This window comes from Leptinotarsa decemlineata, unplaced genomic scaffold (genome assembly GCF_025532065.1).
Source record: "Leptinotarsa decemlineata unplaced genomic scaffold, Ldec_3_MD MMD2_tig00003192_RagTag_RagTag, whole genome shotgun sequence".
In the NCBI taxonomy this organism is placed as follows: domain Eukaryota; kingdom Metazoa; phylum Arthropoda; class Insecta; order Coleoptera; family Chrysomelidae; genus Leptinotarsa; species Leptinotarsa decemlineata.
The window spans coordinates 3303102-3326578 of NW_027412582.1; the positions used below are offsets into that span (position 1 = coordinate 3303102).

The window sequence follows — 23477 nt, forward strand, 5'->3', positions numbered from 1 at the left end:
TTTCATTATTTTTCAATGATAAAGTATCGAATCTACAAATATTTTCACTAATCAAGGATGCTATTCATCACATATAGCTTGTACCTTTGGAGTCTTCTATACATTAATTTTTCTCCCTTAATTTGCGTGATTTCATAAAGGCAGAAGAGATAGAGTAATGACTGATTGGAGTTCTGAATGGAAATTTGTTCGTGTGTTGTGTGATTTCCGAGTTGAAAAGTATGATAAAATCACTGAACTGAGACAAGAATTAGCGAATGATATAAAAATATAGTTATAAAAGGCACATTCGGTAATCATTTACAAAAAATAAAACATCCCGTGATTGTTTACGAGAAGTCAGGCTATTGTTTTCGTTATAATTTCATATATATATTTTTTATATCATTCGGTAATTCTAAGCAAGGTTCAATCATTTTTCCTGACTTTCCAACATTCTTCGTTACATTTTCGATAACTTTCCCTATACATATTTTTTTATGTAACATCTCATTTCTTCAACAAAGTGTTTTCGCAATGTTCAATATGGCGCTGCCACTCCATTGGGCTCTTAATTTTACACTGCTTCTTGATGGTAAAAAATACCCTTCAAGCGAAGCAAATGCTTGAAAAGTGTTATAAGGACTCGGTTCCATCAGAAACAACAATTAAACGTTGGTTTGCCGACTTCAAACGTGGTCGTAGAGACACCGATGATGCAGAACGCAGTGGACGTTCAAATGAGGCAGTAACACCAGAAAACAAAAAATCCACAATATCGTTTTGAATAATCGAGGAGTAAAGTTACGTGAGTTAGTTGAAATGTAAAGCTATCAAAAGAACGTGTTGGCTTCATATTGCATGAGCATTTGAGTATGAGAAATCTCTGTTCAAAGTGTGTGCCGCGCGAGCTCACAATCGACCAAAAACAAGAACGTCTTGATAATTCTGAGCAGTGTTTAGCCATGTTTAAGCATTACAAACTGAAATTTTTTGCGTCGATATGTGACAATGGATGAAACATAACACTTCACTCCGGAATCAAAACAATCGTCATCTGAGTGGAGAGCAACTGATGTATCTCTTCCAAAGTGCCCGAAAGCACAACAATCGGCTGGTGTTTTGGAATGTGCGTGGTGTAATATTCATTGACTATCTTAATATTCATTGACTATCTTGAGAATGGAAATACCAATAACAGTGAATATTATATTGCGTTATTAGAGGAGTCGAAGGCCGAAATTGCAAAGAAACGACCGCAAATGACAAAGAAAAAAAATGTTTTTTCATTAAGACAATGCATCGTGTCACGAGTCAATCAAAACAATGGCAAAACTACATGAATTGAACTTTGAATTGCTCCCACATCCATCGTATTCGGCAGATTTGGCTCCCAGGGACTACGGGCTGTTACGAGACCTCAAAAAATGCTCACCGGTAAGAAATTTCGCTCGAATGAAGAGCTCATTGGTGAAACTGAGGGGTCTATTTTGTGAAAAAAAAGGATCGTTCTTCAAAAGTGGTATTCAAATGTTAGAGCGGTGCTGGAATGATTGCGTGACTCTCGATGGAGATTACGTTGATGAATAAAACCAATTTTGAACACAAAAATGCTGTTCATTTTTTCCAAATTTGCATTTTTTGACTCTTTTCAGCCTATTACTACATGATATCAAACTTCTTTCAGCCATTTTTTCTCTAGGAATTTAAATTGAACCAAAGCAGGCATTTGGCAATGATAGTGTTAGTGAATGCAGTGTTCGATGTTGGTTTGCGAAATTTCGTTGGAGAAATATTAGCCTCGAAGATGAGCCCCGAAATGGTCGATACAGTTATCCAGGACGAGGATTTGGAGACTCTGCTGGAGACTGATCCATCACAAACGGTGCGTGGGATCTCTTAAGAACTGGGCGTCAGCTCCCATATGCTGTTTTTGATGGTTTAAAACAAGGCTATTCAACCTTTTCAACAGTCGGGCTAATATGCGCAATAAAAACCCAATATTAAAAAATGAAATTAAATTTTTGTTTATTAGGTAATATTATGAACAAAGAGTATCTTATGCTAACATTTAGCAGCTAAATAACGAAAGAAAATTAAACTTGAGTATGTATCTTCTCAAATCTAAATCTAGGGTAAGTCGTTATAATCAATGTGATATCTGCCATTGTTTGCCTTTTAATAATTTACATATGTTAGGCGACAAATCCGATGTTGATAGTAACAAGTCACAAACATGTTGCTCAGTTGAGGATGTGCGGTATTTATTTTTAACATAATTATGGTCTGAAAATACTTTTTAACATATATATGTTGATCCAAAACTACTTAAAAACTGTAACGCCAGGTCAGTTATTGCTGAAAATTCTGATTATGGTACCAATTTCCAGAAATCTGCAAAATCTTCTGAAGAATTTTGTGCTTTCGAAGACAATTTGTTGGCAAAAAGGTTTTTTAACGTTTCGTGATTTTGCAGTTCAACAAGTTCGAACTGGGGCAGGCAATTGACGGAATTTTTTAATTTGGTGCATATTTCAACACTTACTTGCGCGGGCCATTTAAAATTCTTTCATGGGCCATAGTGTGGACCGCGGTGTTGACCACCCTTGGTTTAAAACGTATTGGAAAGGTCAAAAAGCTTGAAGTGTCACGTTTCGAGGTCTGTTTTCCTTTCCTTTGCGCAACAAAAACTATCCTTATCGTCACGTGTGATGTTCCTCCATGACAACAGGAGACGTTCAGGACAGTGGTTGGACAACGATAAGCCACCCAGGCACTTCCCAAAAGCGAAAATCCACCAAAAAAAAGACCATGGTTACTGTATGGTGGTCGGCGACTTGTGAGATTCACTAGAACCGGGCCAAAACATCACAGCAGAGTCCTATCGTGGGAAAATCGACGAAATGTACCAAAAATTGAGTCAGTAGCAGGCGGCACAGGTCTGCACGTTTCAAAAATCAGTGTCCGAAAATTAAAGAATTGAGCGTCGAAGCACTTCGATAATTTTATCACCAGTAGATTATATCGTCAAACTTTGATAGAGTTGACGTAAGATACTGTACGAGCTATGACAAAATGAATTTATTATATGTTTGTGAAATTTCAGATCAGCATCTAGCCACAAACCCAAGTTCTTGCTTTCTGTAATTATTTGTAGTAAGTCTTGTTCAAGTTTGATTTCAATAAGTCATTTTTGTAGTCACTCAAACCTTTTTGGGGGTTTTTGTCTTTCAAATACGCCTTTTCTATTGGCCAAATTCAATTATCCGAACCAACGTCAGTTCCAATTGATCCGGATAACTGGGGTTCTCTATTGTATTCCATACTCTCCACGCAAGTTGAAATATTTAACTTAGGTTGAAGTTCCCAAACTTGATGTTTATTCAAACTAGAAGCTGTTTTTTAAATACTTTTATTAAATGCATACAAATTACTAAAATTAAGACATGAATTTTTTTTGCATACCACAAGAAACATACTGCATAAAACTGATGGTAATGATGGTGTCTACAAATTACGATTACAGGTAATGAGTATTTATTGAAAAAACTTTGAACAGTATTTTAATAAAAGAACGAACTTAGTTTCACAAAACTTTCACAAAAAAATAATTTAGGAAAAACATCTTCTTCCAAGTATTTATGAAAATTGTTCCTGAAGAAACACAAATTTGATATATTGTAAGTGATTAGAAAAATTTCTTAATTGAATTAAAACGGGTATATGTTTAGGGAGAGATAAATTTTTGAGAATGGTGCTGAAAAGGCAATAAGGTAAGTGTCTTATTCCGAAACATCGATGTACACTATTGAGGGGCGACAGTGTTCCATGTGAGTAAAATATCATCTATTTTATAAACTATTTGTATAGCAATCTTTTGATGTCTGATTCGATTCCATGACGAATGTTTTTTTTTGTGTAATTCAATGTTTATATGAGAGTAGTTGTTTTGAGAGGGCTTTTTTCTTCCAGTTTTGTGTCTGAAAGTTACTTATTTGCATGATCAGCACATCTTTCTGAAGAGTTCATTTCGAAATTATTTGTTTTCTTCCTTTATTTGGAAGATTCCCACATGTGTTAGAAATCACACGTTAAAAGGTAAGACCTCATTAGTCCTTAAGCTCGCACAAGTTTCTCAACTTCTAAGAGTTGTCGTTCGTATGGGGGCGACAGCTGATTAACGGAAAAACAGATTTTTTATATAAAGGTGAAGAAGTAGGCAAAAACCTTTCCCAAAAATATAGCACTTTCAATTCAATCTGTTGATGTGTGTAATTCAAGTATAATTATTCAGTTATATTTGCTTCTGTGTTCATAATGTACTTACTATTGAATAATTTTAATTGGTACTCAGTTGAACAGAGCGGTATTAATACTGGACTTTGCCAAGGATTAAAAAATTAAGACATTATTGTTAATTTTATATTTTGAGATAATACTTTCATTTCATCAACTTCTCCATTTTCGATACCAAAAAACAAATTATCAAAAGGTAACTTTGCACAATGAAATATTTTTTCTGATTTTCATGTGTTTTTGAAGTCTTTAAATAGATTTAACACTGAAATGGTGTTTTCTCAGTATACATTCTGCATAAAAAAGCATTATGAAGGTGTTTTTTCATGAGTTTTCAAATTACCACTTTGATTAAATGACTTCAAGCAGCTTTTACACTGAAATGGCTTTTCACCAGAATGGATTCTTTCATGTATTTTCAAATTAGCATTACGAAAAAATGACTTTGAGCAGACTTTACACTGAAATGATTTTTTTCCAGTATGAGTTCTTTCAAGTGTTTTCAAATTATCACTACGAGTGAATGACTTCAAGCAGATTTTACACTGAAATGACTTTTCACCAGAATGGATTCTTTCATGTATTTTCAAATTAGCCTTACGAAAAAATGACTTTGAGCAGACTGGATTTTTTTCCAGTATGAGTTCTTTCATGTGATTTCGAATTACTATTTTGAATAAATAACTTCAGGCAGATTTTGCACTGAAATGGTTTTTCACCAATATGAATTCTTTCGTGGGCTTTCAAATTACCTCTTTCAACAAATGACTTTAGACATATTTTACATTGGAATGATTTCTCCCCTGTATGAGTTTTTTCATGTATTTTTAAATGACATTTCCAAATGAATGATTTCGAACAGATTTTGCACTGATACGGTTTCACAATATGATCTTTTGCAATGCCAAACTCCTTTTGACATAACGCTGACGACTTCTTTTCATTGAAGCTCTCTTCTTTCTTCTCGATACTCTCTTCTTTCTTATCGATGACTGTTCCATTCTCTGTTTCAACAAAAACGTTCCCCGAATCTGTGAAAAAATTACTAATGAAATAGATATTTTATACAAAATTGTTTGCTTGAAAAAAATATTAATTTTTCACTTAGTGACTGTTGATTCAACCCCCAAAAAGGAGTAACCTTTCGGGATTCTACAATACAAATAGTTTATAACCACTAAAAAGTTTATGAAACAAAGTTATTGAATGTTCTGTAATGTATCTGAACTGGCCATAAATTTATATAAACTAAAAAATTTAAACTTTCCATGAAATGAGGATATGTATATTTATACACAAACTATTTACTGGTCATAAAGATTCCAATATATAATTAAACAAACTATTTTAATCCAAACCAATCAAACAGATTAATAATGAATCAAAGTATATTTATTCATAATATTTTTTCTTTCTTGAGGTTTCATGAATGAAAAATTCAAAATTTAATTAGAAATTTAAAAATAAATAGTAAAAAATTCAAGGGAAATTAATAATAACTACTGAGGATATTTTTTGTAATTGATTATCATGTCACTATTTAGATTGATAGGTAGAATTGCAATGTCATAAAATTAATCGAATGAAAGCCTTTTTCACATACTATAACTAAAGCACGCTTTCTTCGCGTGCTTTTCGCTAAACAAATTAGCATCATCAGGAGATAATTGAAACTGAATCTTCAACTAACTTAGAACCTTTTATATACAATTATTAAAGGTACCATATACATCAAATCCAGAACCGGACTCACCGAGACGGATAAACAGTTGTACCCTCCTCACAGGAATGCAGATCAGAGGAAGATACCTTTGTGAATATTTTACCATTTTTCAATATACAAAGTATGTATGACAATGAAAATACGAGGTCAGTTAAAAAATGAGGTGAATGTTCAAATTTCGCAGGGTACATACCTTCGATCAGCGATTTAGCTGATTTAGTTTCAGCTGTTTAGCTTGTTTAGTTTGTTGGTGAGAGGCTTTGAAAAACTATCGACAGCCATACATGTTTGTAAAAAAGAATCAACAACTCAATATGAAATAAAATATAAAGAAGGTAAGGATTGGATTACAAGGGAATTTCTAGAATTAATAAAAAAACTGATAAATTATATTCAGAAAAAATAAAACATCTTTTTAATCCGGATATACTCAGGAATTTCCGAATACAGAAAAATATTGTAGAGAAAAAACGCAAAAAACTGAAACAGGAATATTTTGAAAAGAAATGGAGCAATACAGGCAATAACCAAAGTAATCAAATAACTAATTTGGAAATTGAAGGACAAATTCTTGATAATCCCAAAAATATAGCTGAAAAAATGAACAAATATTTCGTTGATATTGGTAAATCAATAATGAATAGTGTAAACCTACAAACAGCGCCATCTTCTGAGTTTGAGGAAATCATAAGTGATTGTTCAATGTACCTATACAATACAAACTCCCAAGAAGTTCAGGAAGAATTATATAAGTTGAATAAAAATGCAGCACCTGGTTATGATAACATAAATACTAATGATCTTCCTATTTTAGTCAAATTAATAAATCAATCTTTTAAACAAGGTATATTTCCAGATATTCTAAAAGTCAGCAAGGTAACACCTATACACAAGTCAGGACCAAATAACATTGATAACTATAGACCTATTACAGTAGTTCCGACTCTGTCGAAAGTAATAGAAGTTATTTTAAAGAAATGTATTATCAATTACATGAAAAAATGTGTTGCCTTTGACAATTACCAATATGGATTCCAAGAAAATAGTAGCGCCCTGAGTGCAACTATAGACTTCATTAACCACATTGCTTCTTTACTGGATGATAAATACTACACTATTGCTGTATTTGTTGATTTACGAAAAGCATTTCATTTTGTTGATTTCTCTATATTACTTGAAAAAATTGAAGAAATGGGAATAAGAGGAAATGCTCTCTCTACTAAAAACATACCTTCTAGATCGCAAACAATTCACAATGGTTAATGGCATTTCAAGCCAAACTGAAACTACCAAAGCAGGTGTGCCCCAAGGCTCAATCTTTGGACCCCTCCTCTATACATTACATGTTCTGTCAAGTAGATACTTTAAATTCGCAGATGATACTGTTCTTGTATATAAAGGTAAAGACTTGAAACAACTCGAAACACTAGTAAAAACCGACCTTGAAAGGTATCACAAATGGCTTGCAAAAAATAAACTTCAGATCAATGTAAAGAAGACTACTTTTATAATCTCTCAGAAAAACATGAAACAACAGGACATCACAGTGGAGATAGGAGGCAAAGAAATAACGAGAGTCCATAATACCAAATATCTGGGACTAATAGTTGATGAAAACCTATGCTGGAATAACCATATCACTCATGTAGAAAAGAAGTAATTCAAATGGTTAGTGCCCTAAATCGTTGTAGAACCTACTTATGCCCATCTTCACTCCATCAAATGTACAGTGCATATTTCTTATCAATTTTTAGCTATTTAATTCCTATATGGGGTATATGTGGAAAGACATTATTCAAAAAAAGTAAAAATACTTCAAAACAAAGTCGTGAAAATGTTATTCAGGCTTGACTACAGAACCTCAGCTGATACTTTATACAGTATAACCAAGATACTGCCTATTCAGGATGTTTTAGAAATCGAGCAAGGTAAATTTGCATACAAGGTTATACATGAACAAGTCAAATGTAATACAAATTTCACTTTCGTTAATCTGCTCCACGAATATAATACTCGTACCCATTATAATGTCTTTTTACAACCTGTACGTACTAATATTGACTTAAATAATCCCATTACACTATGCATGAAAACTTATAATTCTCTTCCCAAGGAAATAACAGATAGCCCTAATTTAAATATATTTAAGAATAAAATAAGAGTTTTTTTACTAACATACTCAACAAAGGAACGGCTTACATCTATTTAATTCTCTGTATTAATTACTATCAAGTTTTTTATTTTATTCACATTTGTATTATGTATTCTCAAGTGAATCTTGATAATATTTTTTTGGATAGTGCTGCTATCTCAATTACTATTTAAAATGTTTATTGTAACCATGATTGCATTATTTGAATAAAGTTCTTTAAAAAAAAAGTTACAAGTGTTTTGCATGTTCGGCAATTTTCTGCTATGGAAAAAATTGATCAAAGAATCTTCATCAAATTTTCTGTAAAAAAATTTAGTGCTCAAAAACACTTGAAATTTTGACAGTGGCATATACTGAGATTGTACTCTGAGTCGGAAAAATGTTTTCAAGTAGTATAAGCTTTTCTTAGAAAGCCGAAAAGATGTGATCCAAAAGATTTTGTCAATTGAGATGGAATGAAGAATATCAACTGGTAGAAGAATCAAAAAGCATAAAAAAATTATGGGAATGTTCATTCCAGTGTGGATATCCTAGCAACAAAAACTTATTAATAAAATTGAAACCAATAAATTGATGGATGTAGCCTTTACTACGTGGCAGGAAATCATAATGAAGAAAAGAGAATTGAAATTTTCAATGTTTTTTACCACTTTTTTTGTAACTAACATTACTGCAGTTTATTCCTATACGGACATTTTCAAACTTATACAACTATAATGTATAAGTATATTATGTATATTATGGAAATAGTAGTTTGAGTAGATTCAAAGGGTGCCCTAAATGTAATAGAAATGAAAGATTTCTAATTTATACATATCTGTTAATTTCTTCAAAAAAAATTTACAGAATATTTGACATATTTTTCTTATATATCCGTTAATACTGGATGATCGTTGATGAATTTTTCACTGGAAAATAGAAAATAATTCATTGATAACAATTAAAACATCAAATCAATTTGCAGTGCCGTTAGGAAGGGTGGAAAAAATAAAAATCAAATTTTTTGACATATTTTTTCTTATATCTCCGTTAATAGTGGATGATCGTTGATGAATTTTACACTGAAATATAGCACATTATTCATAAATATCATGTACAAGATCAAATCAATTTGCAGTGCCGTCGAGGAGGGTGGAAAATAATATGTCATCTCTGTTAATAATCATATCTCTGTTAATAATCGATGTGCGTTCACAAAACTTTCACTAAAATGTCGAGAAATACTATATAAAGATATTCCAAGATTCAAATGAAAGTGCCGCAGAGAAATGTATGAGGAAAATAATATGTTTTTCAATTGTTTTTTGGAATATCTTGTTAATAATCGATATGCGTTCATGAAATTTTCACTAAAATGTCGGGAAATAGTCTATAAAGGTATTCCTGAACTCAAATGAATTTGAAATTCCGTAGGAAAATGTATGAGGAAAATAATATGTCATTTTCCAATTACACTTGTTTACAGCCAATTTACGACTTTAATGCCAAAGGCAGTTTTTTGTTAATTTTTGCCATCTTTGTGAATAAAATAAGTTGACTCCTGTAAACGCAGTATCACATATTTGAACTCGACGTACGCAACAGTACAAAAATGTCCAAAGTACAAAAACTTGGCTGAGTTATTCCTGCAGATAGTTTTTGCTATATATGTGGTCAGTTTAGTCCTAAATCGCAGAAACGGCCAATAAATCAAACGACCAAAGTAGCTTATCATAAGTATTTTAGATGTGTTGTTGGTGATCAAGATTGGGATTGGGCTCCTCACGTATGTTGCCAAACCTGTGCAGAAAATCTAAATAATTGGTTAAATGGCAAACGCTCTTCTATGCCTTTTGCAGTTCCAACGATTTGGCGAGAAACAACAAATCATTACAACGACTGCTTCTTTTGCATGACAAACGTGTCTGGTTTTTCAAGAAAGAGCAAACACAAAATTGTATATCCGGATATTCCTTCTGCAAGAAGGCCGGTTCTTCATGTAGAAGGTTTACCAGTTCCAACACCTCCGGCAAATTGGGAGGAAGATTTGGAAATGTATGACGACCAGGCAGGTTCCTATGATGTGCCAGAAAAAGACGGTCCTTATTTTCCAGAGAGTGAAGGAAGAACACCCCATTTAATTGAACAACCTGAATTAAATGACCTAGTTCGGGACCTCCACTTGTCCAAAGAGAATGCCGAACTATTAGGGTCTAGATTACAACAATGGAATTTACTAGCCCCTAAAACCAAAGTTACAATATTTAGGAACCGTAACCGTGAGAGTAGATGTTTACAGCTGATTCTCGGCCTCCCCCACTATGACGTATTAATTGCTTATTTTTGTTGGTTTAGTGAAATCAAGGTGATGTAATCGTGAAGTGTCTGGTGCATGGACCATTCAGACGTAATTGCATTTGGTTGTTGTATAATCTGGCCAAAAGATTATAAATAACACAACTAGCGTTCAACGTTGGTAGTTTATTGTATAACATATAACATTAGATATTGTTATCATGAGCACATGTTTGTAGTCATGCCCTGTCAACATAACCCGCGTTAACCATGATTGTCCCGTGTTGCCAACTTGTAGTAACTCATATGTATTACAAGTTGCCTAACAGTGACAACTGTTTTAACACATTATATTACATCCTCCCCCATTACAAATTAAGCCGACAAGGCGACTTGATTCGACGACCAGACCTAGATGTCTTATGCGTTTCTAATACAGGTTTAGGATTTATTTTATTCTGAATTGAGCTATCAAAGCTAGGGGTGATATCTACAAACTCAGGTTTTTGAGAAATGTAGGGCTGGTCGTTTGTATTACAATCTGTTTTACTGGACAAAGGATCTTCTACATGTCCTGATGAAGTGGATTCCTTTGTCGGTACAAATGTATTTAATGACTTTCTCAAATCAACTCGATTTCGTCTTACACAATTTCCAAATTGATCAGTAACAATGTATGATCTCGGAGAGTCGCTAATCTCAACAATCTGACTAGGTTCCCACTTTTTCTGGACATGATTATAAACTGTTACATCACTACCTCTATATAAAGGTCTTAAATCTCTAGAATTTTTATTGTACTGGTCTGTATATGTTTGACGTTTAATTAAAAACTTTTCCTTTATGTTTTCACACAGTCTAGGCTTTAATAACTCTGCGCAAATAGGTATTTTGGTTTTACAAATTTTACTCATCAGAAGTTGAGATGGGGAATAACCTACGAATTTAAGGGGCGAGTTGCGATACTGTAATAATGCAACCTCAATGTCACCACCAGACTCTAATGATTTTTTAACAATATTCTTTCCTATCCCTACCCCTTTTTCGGCAAGGCCATTGGAACGTGGGTAGTATGGGCTTCTGGTAAGTATTTTGAAATTCCATTCCTTCGCAAACTCTCTGAATTCAAAACTGTTAAACGGTATATTATCACAACTCACAAAATCGGGCGAACCAAAAACGGAGTATATATTTTTTAGAGATTTAATTACTGATTTGATTGACTTATCTTTAATGTCACGTAGTTCCAACCAGTTTGAAAATGAATCAAATACTACTAAATAACTCCTACCAGCATATGTAAAAATGTCGATCCCAAGCCTTTCCCAAGGGCGTTCAGGCATTGGGTACTGCATCAAAGTTTCTTTTTGTTGTTTGTTTGAGTTGGCTTCACACACCTTACACTTTTTTGTATGGTGCTCTATGTCATCATTCATGCCTGGCCAATAAAATATTTGACGGGCTCTGGATTTCGCTTTTTCTATGCCAACATGGCCTTCATGTAACCGTTTTAGCATATCAAACCGAAGGTTATGGGGTACTACAATTTTGTCAGACAAAAGTAATAGTCCATCAACAAAACTTAAACTATCTTTTATTTTGAAATACTGTCTGGCGAAGTCAGGTACATCATGTTTATTCTCAGGCCATCCACTAGAACAGAAGTCAGACACAATTTTCAACTGTAAATCATTTTCCACCTCTTTTCTAAATTGACTTTTTCGCTCGTCAGCCATGGGAATGTTTTTTATTACCGAATGTACGGCAAAATTAAATTCTCGGTCTGACTTTAGACCTGCTTCACACAAAAATGCCCTGGATAATGTGTCAGCAATAAACAGATATTTTCCTGGCTTGTAGGTCACTAACAAATCATAATTAAGTAACCTCAGCCTCATTCTTTGCAAGCGTGGTGAAATACATGCCAGGTCTTTTTTAAATATACTCTCAAGCGGTTTATGATCTGTGTTAACTTTAACCTTCAACCCATAAATAAAAAAATGAAATTTTTGTATCGCGAACACTATTGCCAGCATTTCTTTTTCGATCTGCGCATACTTTTGTTCAGTTTTACTAAGGCTCCGCGAGGCAAACGCAACAGGATGTCCATCCTGTATGAGGCAAGCACCTAAGCCATCTTTCGAGGCATCTGTTTCAATTTCTATACCTTTTTCAGAGTTAAAAAAGCTCAGAATGGGGGCAGACACAAGTAAATGTTTAAGTTCAGCGAGAGATTGCTGATGGCAATTATTCCACTCCCACTGAACATCTTGCTTAGTTAGATTTCTTAAGGGAGCTGTTACTTTAGACATATTTGGGACAAATCTACTCAAGTATTTAGCCATGCCAAGAATTCTTAGTAAATCACTTTTATTACTTGGACTGGGTAAATCCAGAATTGCTTTAACATAGGTTTTATTTGGCTCAACTCCATTCTTTGAATATATTTGTCCCATAAACTTAACTGACTTAGACTTGAATTGAATTTTGGAACTGTTAAATTTAATGTTATATTTTAAGGCGCGCTCTAGTACAAGTTGTAAGTTATAATCATGTTCTTGTTCATTTTTACCTGTAATAATTAAGTCATCAAAGTACACTCCGACATTTTCCAAATCACCAAATATTTCAAAGTTCTTTTTTTGGAAGACTTCTGGGGCTGAACTGATGCCAAAGGGCAATCTTAGAAACTTATACCGACCAAATGGTGTACTAAAAGCAGTATACGCTGAGCTTTGGTCATCAATTTTTATTTGGAAATAACCATCTTTCATATCAAGAACTGTGAAATATTCTTTATCACATAATTTAACAGCAATCTCCTCTGCTGTAGGAATTAAATAATGTTCTCGTTGTATAGCTTTGTTTAAATGTTTAGGATCTAAACATAACCGTAAGTCACCGTTGGGTTTCTCAACTATGACTAACGGATTCAGCCACTCAGTAGGTTCATCAAGTTTTTTAATCACACCCTGAGTTTCTAACTGCTCTAGTTTTAACTTAAGCTTATCATGCAAAGATCTTGGCACTCTCCTGGGTGGCTGAATATGTGGTATAGCATCACTTTTCAAACAGATTTTATGTTCCTTGGGAAATGAACCCAGGCCATCAAAGGCTCGCTTGTACACTTTAGTAACATCATCTAAACAATTGAATACCACATTTGAGTTTGAACTAATACTTGCTAATCGTTTAATTAACCTTAACGATATACAACCTGGTAGCCCTAGTAAGGGTAGTTGTCCTTCAGCATCAACAATAATAAAATGTACAAGAGCTTTATTTCCATTTGCCACACATGACAAACTAACCTCACCAAGGGGCTTAAGTTTAAAACTATTACTTCCATATGAAACTAAAGTGACATTTGTTGGTTTCATCTGTTTATCAAGTTTACACTTTCTCATTACATGCAAAGGTAAAACACTAACCTCAGCACCTGTGTCTAGTTTAAAATTTACCTGTCCTCTGTTCTCTACTGCTACATTTTGACTCCAGACTCTTTCTTCTTCACGATTTTGCTCTATCTTCTTAGTTACAGTGCTAATTAAGCTCACTGAATCAATAAAAAACTCTCCACTGTCACTGGCCGAATCTGAATTGTTTTCATTCTTGCTTCTTTTAATCTCACACACTTTTTGTTTTACCACACTATGTCTCTGATTTTCATTCTTCACCTTGAAATTCTTATGACAAACTGCTGCAAAATGGTTTTAACCCTGGCATTTTGCACAAGTTTTGCCTAATGCTGGACACTTGTTACTTCTCAAATGTTTATATCCACAGTACTTACAAGAAATTTTTTCTCTCTCAAGTTCATCACGTTTGTATCTAACTGTATCTACTTGCAATTCACTTTGCAGTACTCTAGCTTGTGATTTACTTACTTCTGTAGCTCGACAAAACTCTATGGCTTTATTCAGGGTTAATCTGCTTTCTCGAAGCAGTCTCTCCTGCGTGGTCTTATCCCAAATACCCATAACTACTCGATCTCTGATCATGTCATCTTGATCTTTATATTCAGTGGTTTTAATTGCTTTTCTGAGTTCGGTTAAAAAACTATCGAAGGGCTGATTTTCTTTCTGCGTAATACTGTTAAATTTGTAGCGCTCAAAAATAACATTAGCAGTCGGGGAACAGTATTCTTCAAATTTCTTCTTTATACCCTCTAGGGTCTCTTTTTCTTGAGTTGTATAGTTGAAACTATTGTGCAGTTCAAGGCCGTCATCCCCTACAAGATTTAGGAAGACAGCAATTTTGGTTTCTTCAGGCTTCGATACCAAGTTTGAGGCCGTTAACAACAGATCAAATTTTTGCGAAAATTTTCTCCAATTCTCTGCAATGCAGCCATCTAGCACAAGCGGCTCTGGTGGACGAAACAAGTTTTCCATTTTATTCAACTGATTCTAATCTAGCGGGCTCACATTACCAAAAGCACTACCTGACACCATGTATAATCTGGCCAAAAGATTATAAATAACACAACTAGCGTTCAACGTTGGTAGTTTATTGTATAACATATAACATTAGATATTGTGATCATGAGCACATGTTTGTAGTCATGCCCTGTCAACATAACCCGCGTTAACCATGATTGTCCCGTGTTGCCAACTTGTAGTAACTCATATGTATTACAAGTTGCCTAACAGTGACAACTGTTTTAACACATTATATTACAGTTGTTGGGGCATATTTCAAAGATCATCCAAGTAATGAATGTTCCATCGGTGTGAGTCCACCAAGCGGTGTGACGTCACAGCAGGCAAGGTACAGGGTTTATCATGTGCATGTCTGTATACAAACATACGTCTGCATACTTCAAAGATCCTCCATGTAATGAATGTTCCATCGGTGTGAGCCCACCAAGTTAGTGGTGTGACAGTTGCAACCGTTCAGCAGTAGGAGAGCGAGATGTGCACTCCACGGCGTATGGCTGAGTAATGCGTATTCATCGGTATGTCCTCACCTCTGTCTCGATGCGGTGAAGGCTGTGACGTAATGCATCGCTTTACCCTCACGGTCGATGGTGACACGCAGGCGGCGAGGAATGTGTTAACGTCTACCCTCTTCGAGAGCGCAACGATCACGGCTTGTTCGTATCGACACATCTGCTAACGCATCCAGTGTTGAGACATTGCGTTGGCGCATGTATCTGGGAGGTGGGGAGAATGTATTTAAGAAGCGGACAAGTGTTGCTTATGTCAGTTCTGCAGCAGTTAGCAATTGGTAGAGTGTTATTCAGTTCGTAATAGAAGGAAGACGGTGAGTGTATTTTTCTGTTGGAAATTGTTTATATTTTCATACATATTTTCATCATGTCCGTTTCAAAAGTAGACTTGAATAAAATCAATAATTTGATTGTACAGGAGGTTGAAATATTAGAGCAAAAGGCCTTATCATCATTGCCAATTGATGAAGTGTACATAATTAAAAATATGTCAACTCATTCTACAAGGTTTGGTAAATCAATTTTATTAACTTTGGAAGATGTGAGCAATGATAAATTATTTAAAACATGGCCACCAAAACGAATTTCGTTGCAATTCAGTGATGATGATATAGCTTGTATCAACTCATCGGGTGGTAAATATACGATGGTGTATTTAGGTCAGAGCCCACAAAGTTTTGCTGGCATGAAAACGCGATCTCTTGTCAAATTCAATATGATTGAATAATAATAGTAATTATTTATAATGAATTTCTTTTTGTTTTATCAATATTCATATATTAGATTATTTAGATATTAATTATATGGAAATATAAACATTACTAACATAGTTGAATACACTCACTTTATAACTACAAATAAAATGGGAATGTGAGTATTATATCATGGAAACAAATTGGAGGTTATTTATTGTTTTTTATTCGATTTCAGTTCCACCATTCAAAGATGTGGATACAGTATGCGAGTCAAGATTGGATTGATGTTGTAGATCTCAAATCATCGGTTCAACATTTGTCGTCTGAATTGAAGGTGTTGGGTGTTGGAGCCGAACATGCAATCAATTACGATATGAGTATATGCTATGATGAAGAACAAGTCGAATTGTGTCTTTGTGATGCTGAAAACTATTGGAATGGTGCAAAAGTTTGTGAAAAATTTTTGGATAATGAATTGGAATTGTGTCAACTTTGTGAGGTTATTATTGAACTGAACCTGAGAAGATTCCTGTATAGACTCCAACCATACTTACCAGAATGGATTATTCATCACTTTGAAGGGATGAGGAAGAAGTTATTTTAGATAATCTGTATGTTCCTGTAAATCATAAATAATGTCAAATAAAAAACATTGTATTATTTTCATGAAATGAATAGTATCAATAATTTGAAGAGTGTCAATATCTGCTATGAACTGAACCATCCAATGCATTGTATGTTAAAACTGTATCATGCAAAATTAATGCATATACTTTGGTGTTGTCTGGAAACTTGATCTTCCTGGTCTCAAACTCAATCTTTATATCAATAGTTGATGATTTTGTTGCATTCGGTTGATGAGAACAATCGATGATGAATAGTGGATTCTCTCTAAATTGTCCAATGTCCATCAGAGGTTCACTCACGTTGGAAACTCTCAAAAGCATAATAAGCAGGAGCATCAAGTTTTTTATCGAAATTCAAATTCCAACCATATGGATAAACTTCAGAATTCAAGTATACTCGAATACTATTGATATTGGTAGTTATGAATTTTGTAACATCCTGTGTTCTATCTTCAGATGTGGTAGTACTTTGGAATGCTATGATGAAAAAACGAGGAGTTTCCAGAGCGTTAGTTGTTTAGATGGCCTATATGTCTGAAGAAGTCCCACGTAATGATGGGAGTTCATAGAGATCCCACATACGATAAGCCAACTTAATTTTGACATTCACGCCGCTTTTGTTAATTCTCCGCAAAAGTTTGAGCTTGTGTTTATCATCTGGTACAATGTGCCTTATTTTCCATTCGATTTTATTAATTTCCAAATCAGCATCTACCTCACCTATATATGAGTTTTTGAATGATCGAGCGATAATCAAAATCAACTCCTGTTTAGCATTCAAGATACTTTTGTTGTAATCTTCAGCAAAACCCATCAAATATTTCAGTGGTAGTTTTCCACTAAATACATGACTGTTTGTATCCAAGATATCTTGTTTCAATTGTGAAAGTCCCCAGCCAGATGTTAATAAAGTGTTAGCATGTGATTGTCCAAATGATATCATGGTTTTCATTGTAGATGTTATCCCGGGTTTTCTAACAACAGCCACTTGTTCACCACCCATTTCGTATCGAATTTCATCAAAGAGGATTGCGATTGCATTATTCGAGAGGTAACATGTTTTCGTTACGTCTTTGGGGGTGAACTTACCTTCTATGTAAATGAAGCTCTCAGCAATATCTAGTGTAACATCTTGATTATTGATAGCAATTCCAATTTCATCGGAATTCCTGAATAGCGGTGATCCATATGGCTTATATGTGTGCTCATGTAAACTTAAAAGAGAATGATCAAGCACTGGTTCATCGAATATATTCAACTTTTCACTGTTTGTTTCGAGCACCATTGTTATTTCCTCACTTTCAATCCAATCGATTTCAAAAATTTCAGATCGTTAGCAGACAGAGCATTATGTGTTAACTGTTTAGCATACACTTGTGGAATGATCTTTTTTTTATGTGCACTTTTCTTTTTAATTGTGCACTTGGTTCTGATTTGGGATTGTTCAATACGATTTTGTTTGTTATAAAGGAAACCCATAACAATAGTTATTCGATTTTCTTCAATTCCAAAATAATGAAAATCTCTTCTTCACTTCCAAAATCGATGAGGTTATTTTTTTGATCCAAAATACGCACTGTAATGTTGTGAATCAATTGACGACCTTCTGGACTGACAGGCATATATATAATATTGTGTGTTTCTTTTGTAAGATTGTATCCAGGTTCAACATCAATATCGAATGAGAAAAGAATGTGGGATTCTTCACCATTCATACAAGAACCAGATATTATATTGCAATCTAAGCGGATAAGTCTCACAGTTGTAATATTTATTGGTAATGAGGATTCATGTATCTGATTCGGTGGAAATATGCCATGAGCAAACCCCATCATGTTTGCATGTTTGGATGTGTCAGATCAATTTCATATTTGGATCGCATTTCAAATTTGAATGTATTATTATTGGCGTGTAGATAGAAAATGTCATCTGCAGCGATATCATTTGGTTTTTTACCATGAAACAATCTGAACATGATATGTTTCTGTATGACGGCATTGATCTCTTCTATTTCGTAAGCACCACATGGAATTTCAATTGTGTAATTTTGGTATATCGATGGATTATCATTACCGATTCTGAAACTTATTAAATTATTTGCTTCAATTACATTATTGATTGTATTGCATCCATAGAATCCCAACAGTCCTAATCCATAACGACTGTTCTTATCCAATTCAATGGGTGGAAAAAAATCTGCACTCAAGACACTTGTCCCGACAGCTTGTAGCTCGAACTTTCGTGACATGACTGATGAACCTTTTGAAACACATTTCAATTTATTGTTGTGCACAGCAACAGCACATCTGAGACAATTTACACTTTTTCGAAGGTGTTGTATTGAAATGAATATCATTTTTATTGATACCGATATTCATATCCTCTATATTACAAATGCAACACACAGATTTTCGAGATATTGGACCATCATTCACATCCGAATCTGAATTTTCATTGGCATGGTGTTCGTAACAATACCTATATTTCATTATGTCGATGTCATCTTGTAGATGTTTGGGTAACTTTTCCCAAACATATGCAATCTCATGAGCAACACATGGAAGTATCACTTCCTTGGGCATATTTGCAAGCATCACTTTATCCATTATTTTCAAGGTACCATATTTTGAAAACATCCTAAGTGAAAACCCCATTCCCTTGATAACCTCTCGATCCAGTTTTGGTGTTGTATCCATTTTTATTTGGAAAATTATTCAGAGAGAAACTGTAAGCACAAGTGACCACAGACAACTGTATTAAATTTCTGCCGACGATCATAGTTATATTTGATTTTTACATTCGAACATTTTCGAAAGAATCTAGTCAATTCCAATGGTGGTGGTAGATCTCGAAAACTATCGAAATATGTAACTTCTTTCCCACATTTTTTATATGCTACCCAATGTGTTCCTGGTCCACTTATTCCATCTAAATTTACAATAGCTGTCTCGTTTTTTCTTGGACCTGAAGAGGGTAATGTGTCATAATATGTGAGATCGAAGTCGGTGAGAGGCCTCTGAGGTAGGGGAACAACTAGTTTTTTGTTTTGTTTGTGGGTTTGTATGGTTTTATATATAGTTCTAAACCTTTACGGTACGGTTTAAGGTATATTCCACTACCGCGTTTTCCCAATGCTACAGCCTCTAAGGTTTTATTGTGGCGATTGGCTTCCATTAAAGCCGCTCTGCTGTCTTTTGCTGAATTCACAGCCTTGGTAATGCCAGCAGCGGCTCCAGCCAAACTCCCTAGTGCGGATAGTCCAGCAAAAATTGGTATCAATGGTAAAAGTCCACCGATCTTGGGAATAGGAATTATGCGGGGTGTGCGGATTTCCTTCTTTCCACTGGCAGCTTTGAGGTAATTACGTGCCGCCTGCAATGCTACAGTGATAGCTTTTCTGTTATTATTCGTCACAAATTCATTTCCGCCAGCTTTCTTCAATACATTTCACACTTTATGAACTATCCCAGCACCAAATGCAACTTTTCTTATTTTATTTTTCTTCGTTTGTGTCTTCTTACTTTTTTTCTTATTGGTGCTGCTACAACCCATGCCCATATGTCTTTTTGTTTTCATAATATTGGTGACAAGTAATGCAGCTGCTCTTTCCCCAATACTCGCGTCTTTCGATTTAACCCTATCCCAAGCGCTGTATTCAAGTTCTTTGTCGGATGAATGCTTTGAATATTGAATATCGTGTTTTTTGCATTCAATATCTAATTTATTGATTCCAGGATCGTTGCGAGCTAAACGTTGTTTCAATTTTGTACCCGGTCCACAGTATTGTGGACCGTTCGAATTACACATACCTCCGGGTATGTGTAATTCGAACGGAAGTTTGTTTATCAAATCATTAACAAAACCACAACCTATTTTAATTTCACGATCACTTTCAATACGTCCGTATCGTTTGATGGTACACATTGAAATGATTAAGCTAATAACATTTATATATAGTATCCAACCACGGCACGATGCGCATTGTAAAACAGAAAGAAAAGTTTGTTGTAGATAATCTAGATGAGAAATTTGGGTATGGATTGAATGGACAAGGAGTATTCAGACATGGTCCACTACTTCCATCATCAGTTCGAGGACTCATTATAGGACCTTCAAATTGTGGAAAGACGAATGCAATGATATCGCTATTAACACATCCACAAGGACTGAGATTTAGAAATGTGTATCTCTATTCGAAATCACTCAATCAACCTAAATATCAGTACTTGCGAAATGTGTTGGAACCTATAAAAGGATTAGGCTTTTATACATTCAGCAATAATGCAGAAATAGTGGAACCCTCCGATGCTAAGCCTAATTCTGTTTTCATTTTCGATGATGTGATATGTGAAAAGCAGGATATTATTACATCATATTTCTGTATGGGACGTCATAAGGATGTTGATTGTTTTTATCTCGCACAGACATATTCACGGGTGCCTAAACAGTTAGTGCGTGACAATACAAATTTCATCATAATGTTCAAACAAGATGAGACGAATTTACATCACATTTATTCAGATCATGCATCACCCGATGTAACATTCAAACAATTCCAATTGATGTGTGTTAAATGCTGGGAGGACCAATATGGATTTCTAGTCATTGATAAGGATAGAAAAATAGATGAAGGTAGATATCGCAAAGGATTCGATAGTTTTATATATTGTAGAGGTCACTTCATCAGCGAATTAAGCTATAATTTAAAAAGACAATATGAATACAAAAAATGATTCTGAAAATAAAAACAATGAAATGAATTTGAAACGTCAACTAGTTGAGACAACAGAAGCTGTCAGACAAATATTCAATTCTATCAAGAATGATAATATTGAAAATCGTATGACACTCGAAAAATTGTATGAGCCCATAACGAAACCATTGAATGTTTTATCATCAAAAGCTACTTCGAAATCATCAGTGTTATCGTCAAACAATGGAAATGTTCAATCTACTTCAATTATTCCCATGAGTACTCCAATAGGGAAAAACAATCTTTTGGTAATGTATCATCTGTGAATAGTGACACGAGCACACTTCAAGAAGATATGAGAACAACTCTATTCGAAACACCATCATCGTCCCATATCGATTCCACGGATCCTGACTCTTCACATAATATGAATGAAAGTCGTGAAGATGTTTTGGTGAAACATTTGAATAATGTAAAATCTAGAAATTCAGCATATGATGGAACATTTGGTGTACGTATGGATCCTATTACACAAAATCTAAAAATGGGATGTCTAGAGGTACGATTCAAAGATGGAAACATTTCATTTCGGAATGCTAATAAAGTGAAAAAATATGTCCAGACTTGTATGATATGATCTTTTTGAAGAATCCACAAGATATTGATAATGAAGAAATTCGTCAAGTATATTCCAAAATATTGAAAATAACGAATGCTCCATATAAACAATATAATTTGAAGAATGGTTATAAAAACACAAATTATAAAAAATTTCGTGAAGTTATCAGACCTCTAGACTCGCCACAATATCCCATAAGAAGTAGAATTGGTGGAGCACTCCAACGAATGAAAATGGAGAAAACACATAATTCTAAACCTGTGAATTATGTGTACTGGAATTCACCGAAAGAGTTAGTTTCTCGCCTACGACTATTGGTAGCTTCAAAGTCAGCTGGTCATACAGGACATGACAATGAAATAATTTCAATAATTGAAGAATTACGTGAAGAAGGTATAATATATTAACATATTCACATGTAATGATCACTGTCACATCATCATTCAATGCAGTAACATTATCACCTTTTCTCTTTAATCATATTGAAATAGAATGACTAATGAAATAAGTGATGTCAAACGACAAGTTGTTAATGAATTACATAAACCTGCAAGACGTAATTTTCGTAGAAGAATAACCACCACCAAAGGTTTTGCAGATCTATGGCAAATAGATTTAGCTGAACTGCAACCTTATGGAAAAAGTAATAAAGGATACCGATATATACTTGTAGTGATAGATTGTTACTCCAAATATCTGTGGACTGTAGCAGTTAAAGATAAAACAGGTAGTACAGTAACTAATGCAATGAAACATGTAATGAAAGAAGCCAAATACTCCCCCAAACACATACAAAGCGATCAAGGGAAAGAATTTTTCAATAAAAGCTTCTCATCTCTCATGCGAGAATATAATATTAATCATTATTCAACATTTAGCACAAAGAAGGCAGCTATAGCAGAAAGAGTGATTCGTTCAATAAAGGGGTGGCTCTACAAGGAATTTTCGATGAGAGGTCACCACAAATGGCTTGATATTCTTCCAACTATAACTAGTAGATATAACAATAAAGTTCATCGTACAATAGGTATGGCACCCATTAATGTTGATCCATCAACAAGATTGATATTCAAAGGTATCAATGGAGTTGGAGGAAAACAAAGTAAACCCAAATTCCGATTGAATGATATTGTACGAATAAGCAAATACAAAAATATTTTTGAAAAGTCTTACACTGCGAACTTTACCACGGAACTTTACACTGCGAACTTTACCACAGAACTCTTCAATAAAACCTTCCCCACAACCTATAACATTGAAGATATGAATGAACAACCTATTAGAGGATGTTTTTACGAAGAAGAGTTATTGCGAACCGAAAATGTATATGTAAAGTGGTTAGGACTTCCTAGTGAACAGAATTCTTGGATTGATGAATCAAATATGCTTTAAATGTATCTAATAATGTATTTATGAATAAAGTAATGTTAAAGTTCATTATTGTTTTCATTTTAATTATATGTAAGTGAATT

General features: G+C 34.3%; 2 protein-coding genes across 5 annotated transcripts in view; one reads left to right on the top strand and one right to left on the bottom strand.

Moving 5' to 3' along the window:
- Positions 1–23477, top strand: part of LOC141483164 (uncharacterized) — a 112385-nt gene that overhangs the window by 55015 nt on the left and 33893 nt on the right. The gene's annotated exons all lie outside the window — the stretch shown is intronic.
- LOC141483160 (uncharacterized) overlaps positions 1–23477 on the bottom strand; it is a 519459-nt gene that overhangs the window by 18156 nt on the left and 477826 nt on the right. For 3 of the 4 annotated variants that reach the window (XM_074177606.1, XM_074177607.1, XM_074177609.1), the window contains exon 2: positions 4721–5306. The exons of the other annotated variant lie outside the window; for it this stretch is intronic. In XM_074177606.1, the coding sequence (XP_074033707.1) occupies positions 4873–5306 (434 nt within the window). In that variant the 3' untranslated portion in view covers positions 4721–4872. Of the gene's footprint in view, positions 1–4720; positions 5307–23477 lie in introns of those variants that run through there. 4 annotated transcript variants of the gene reach the window in all.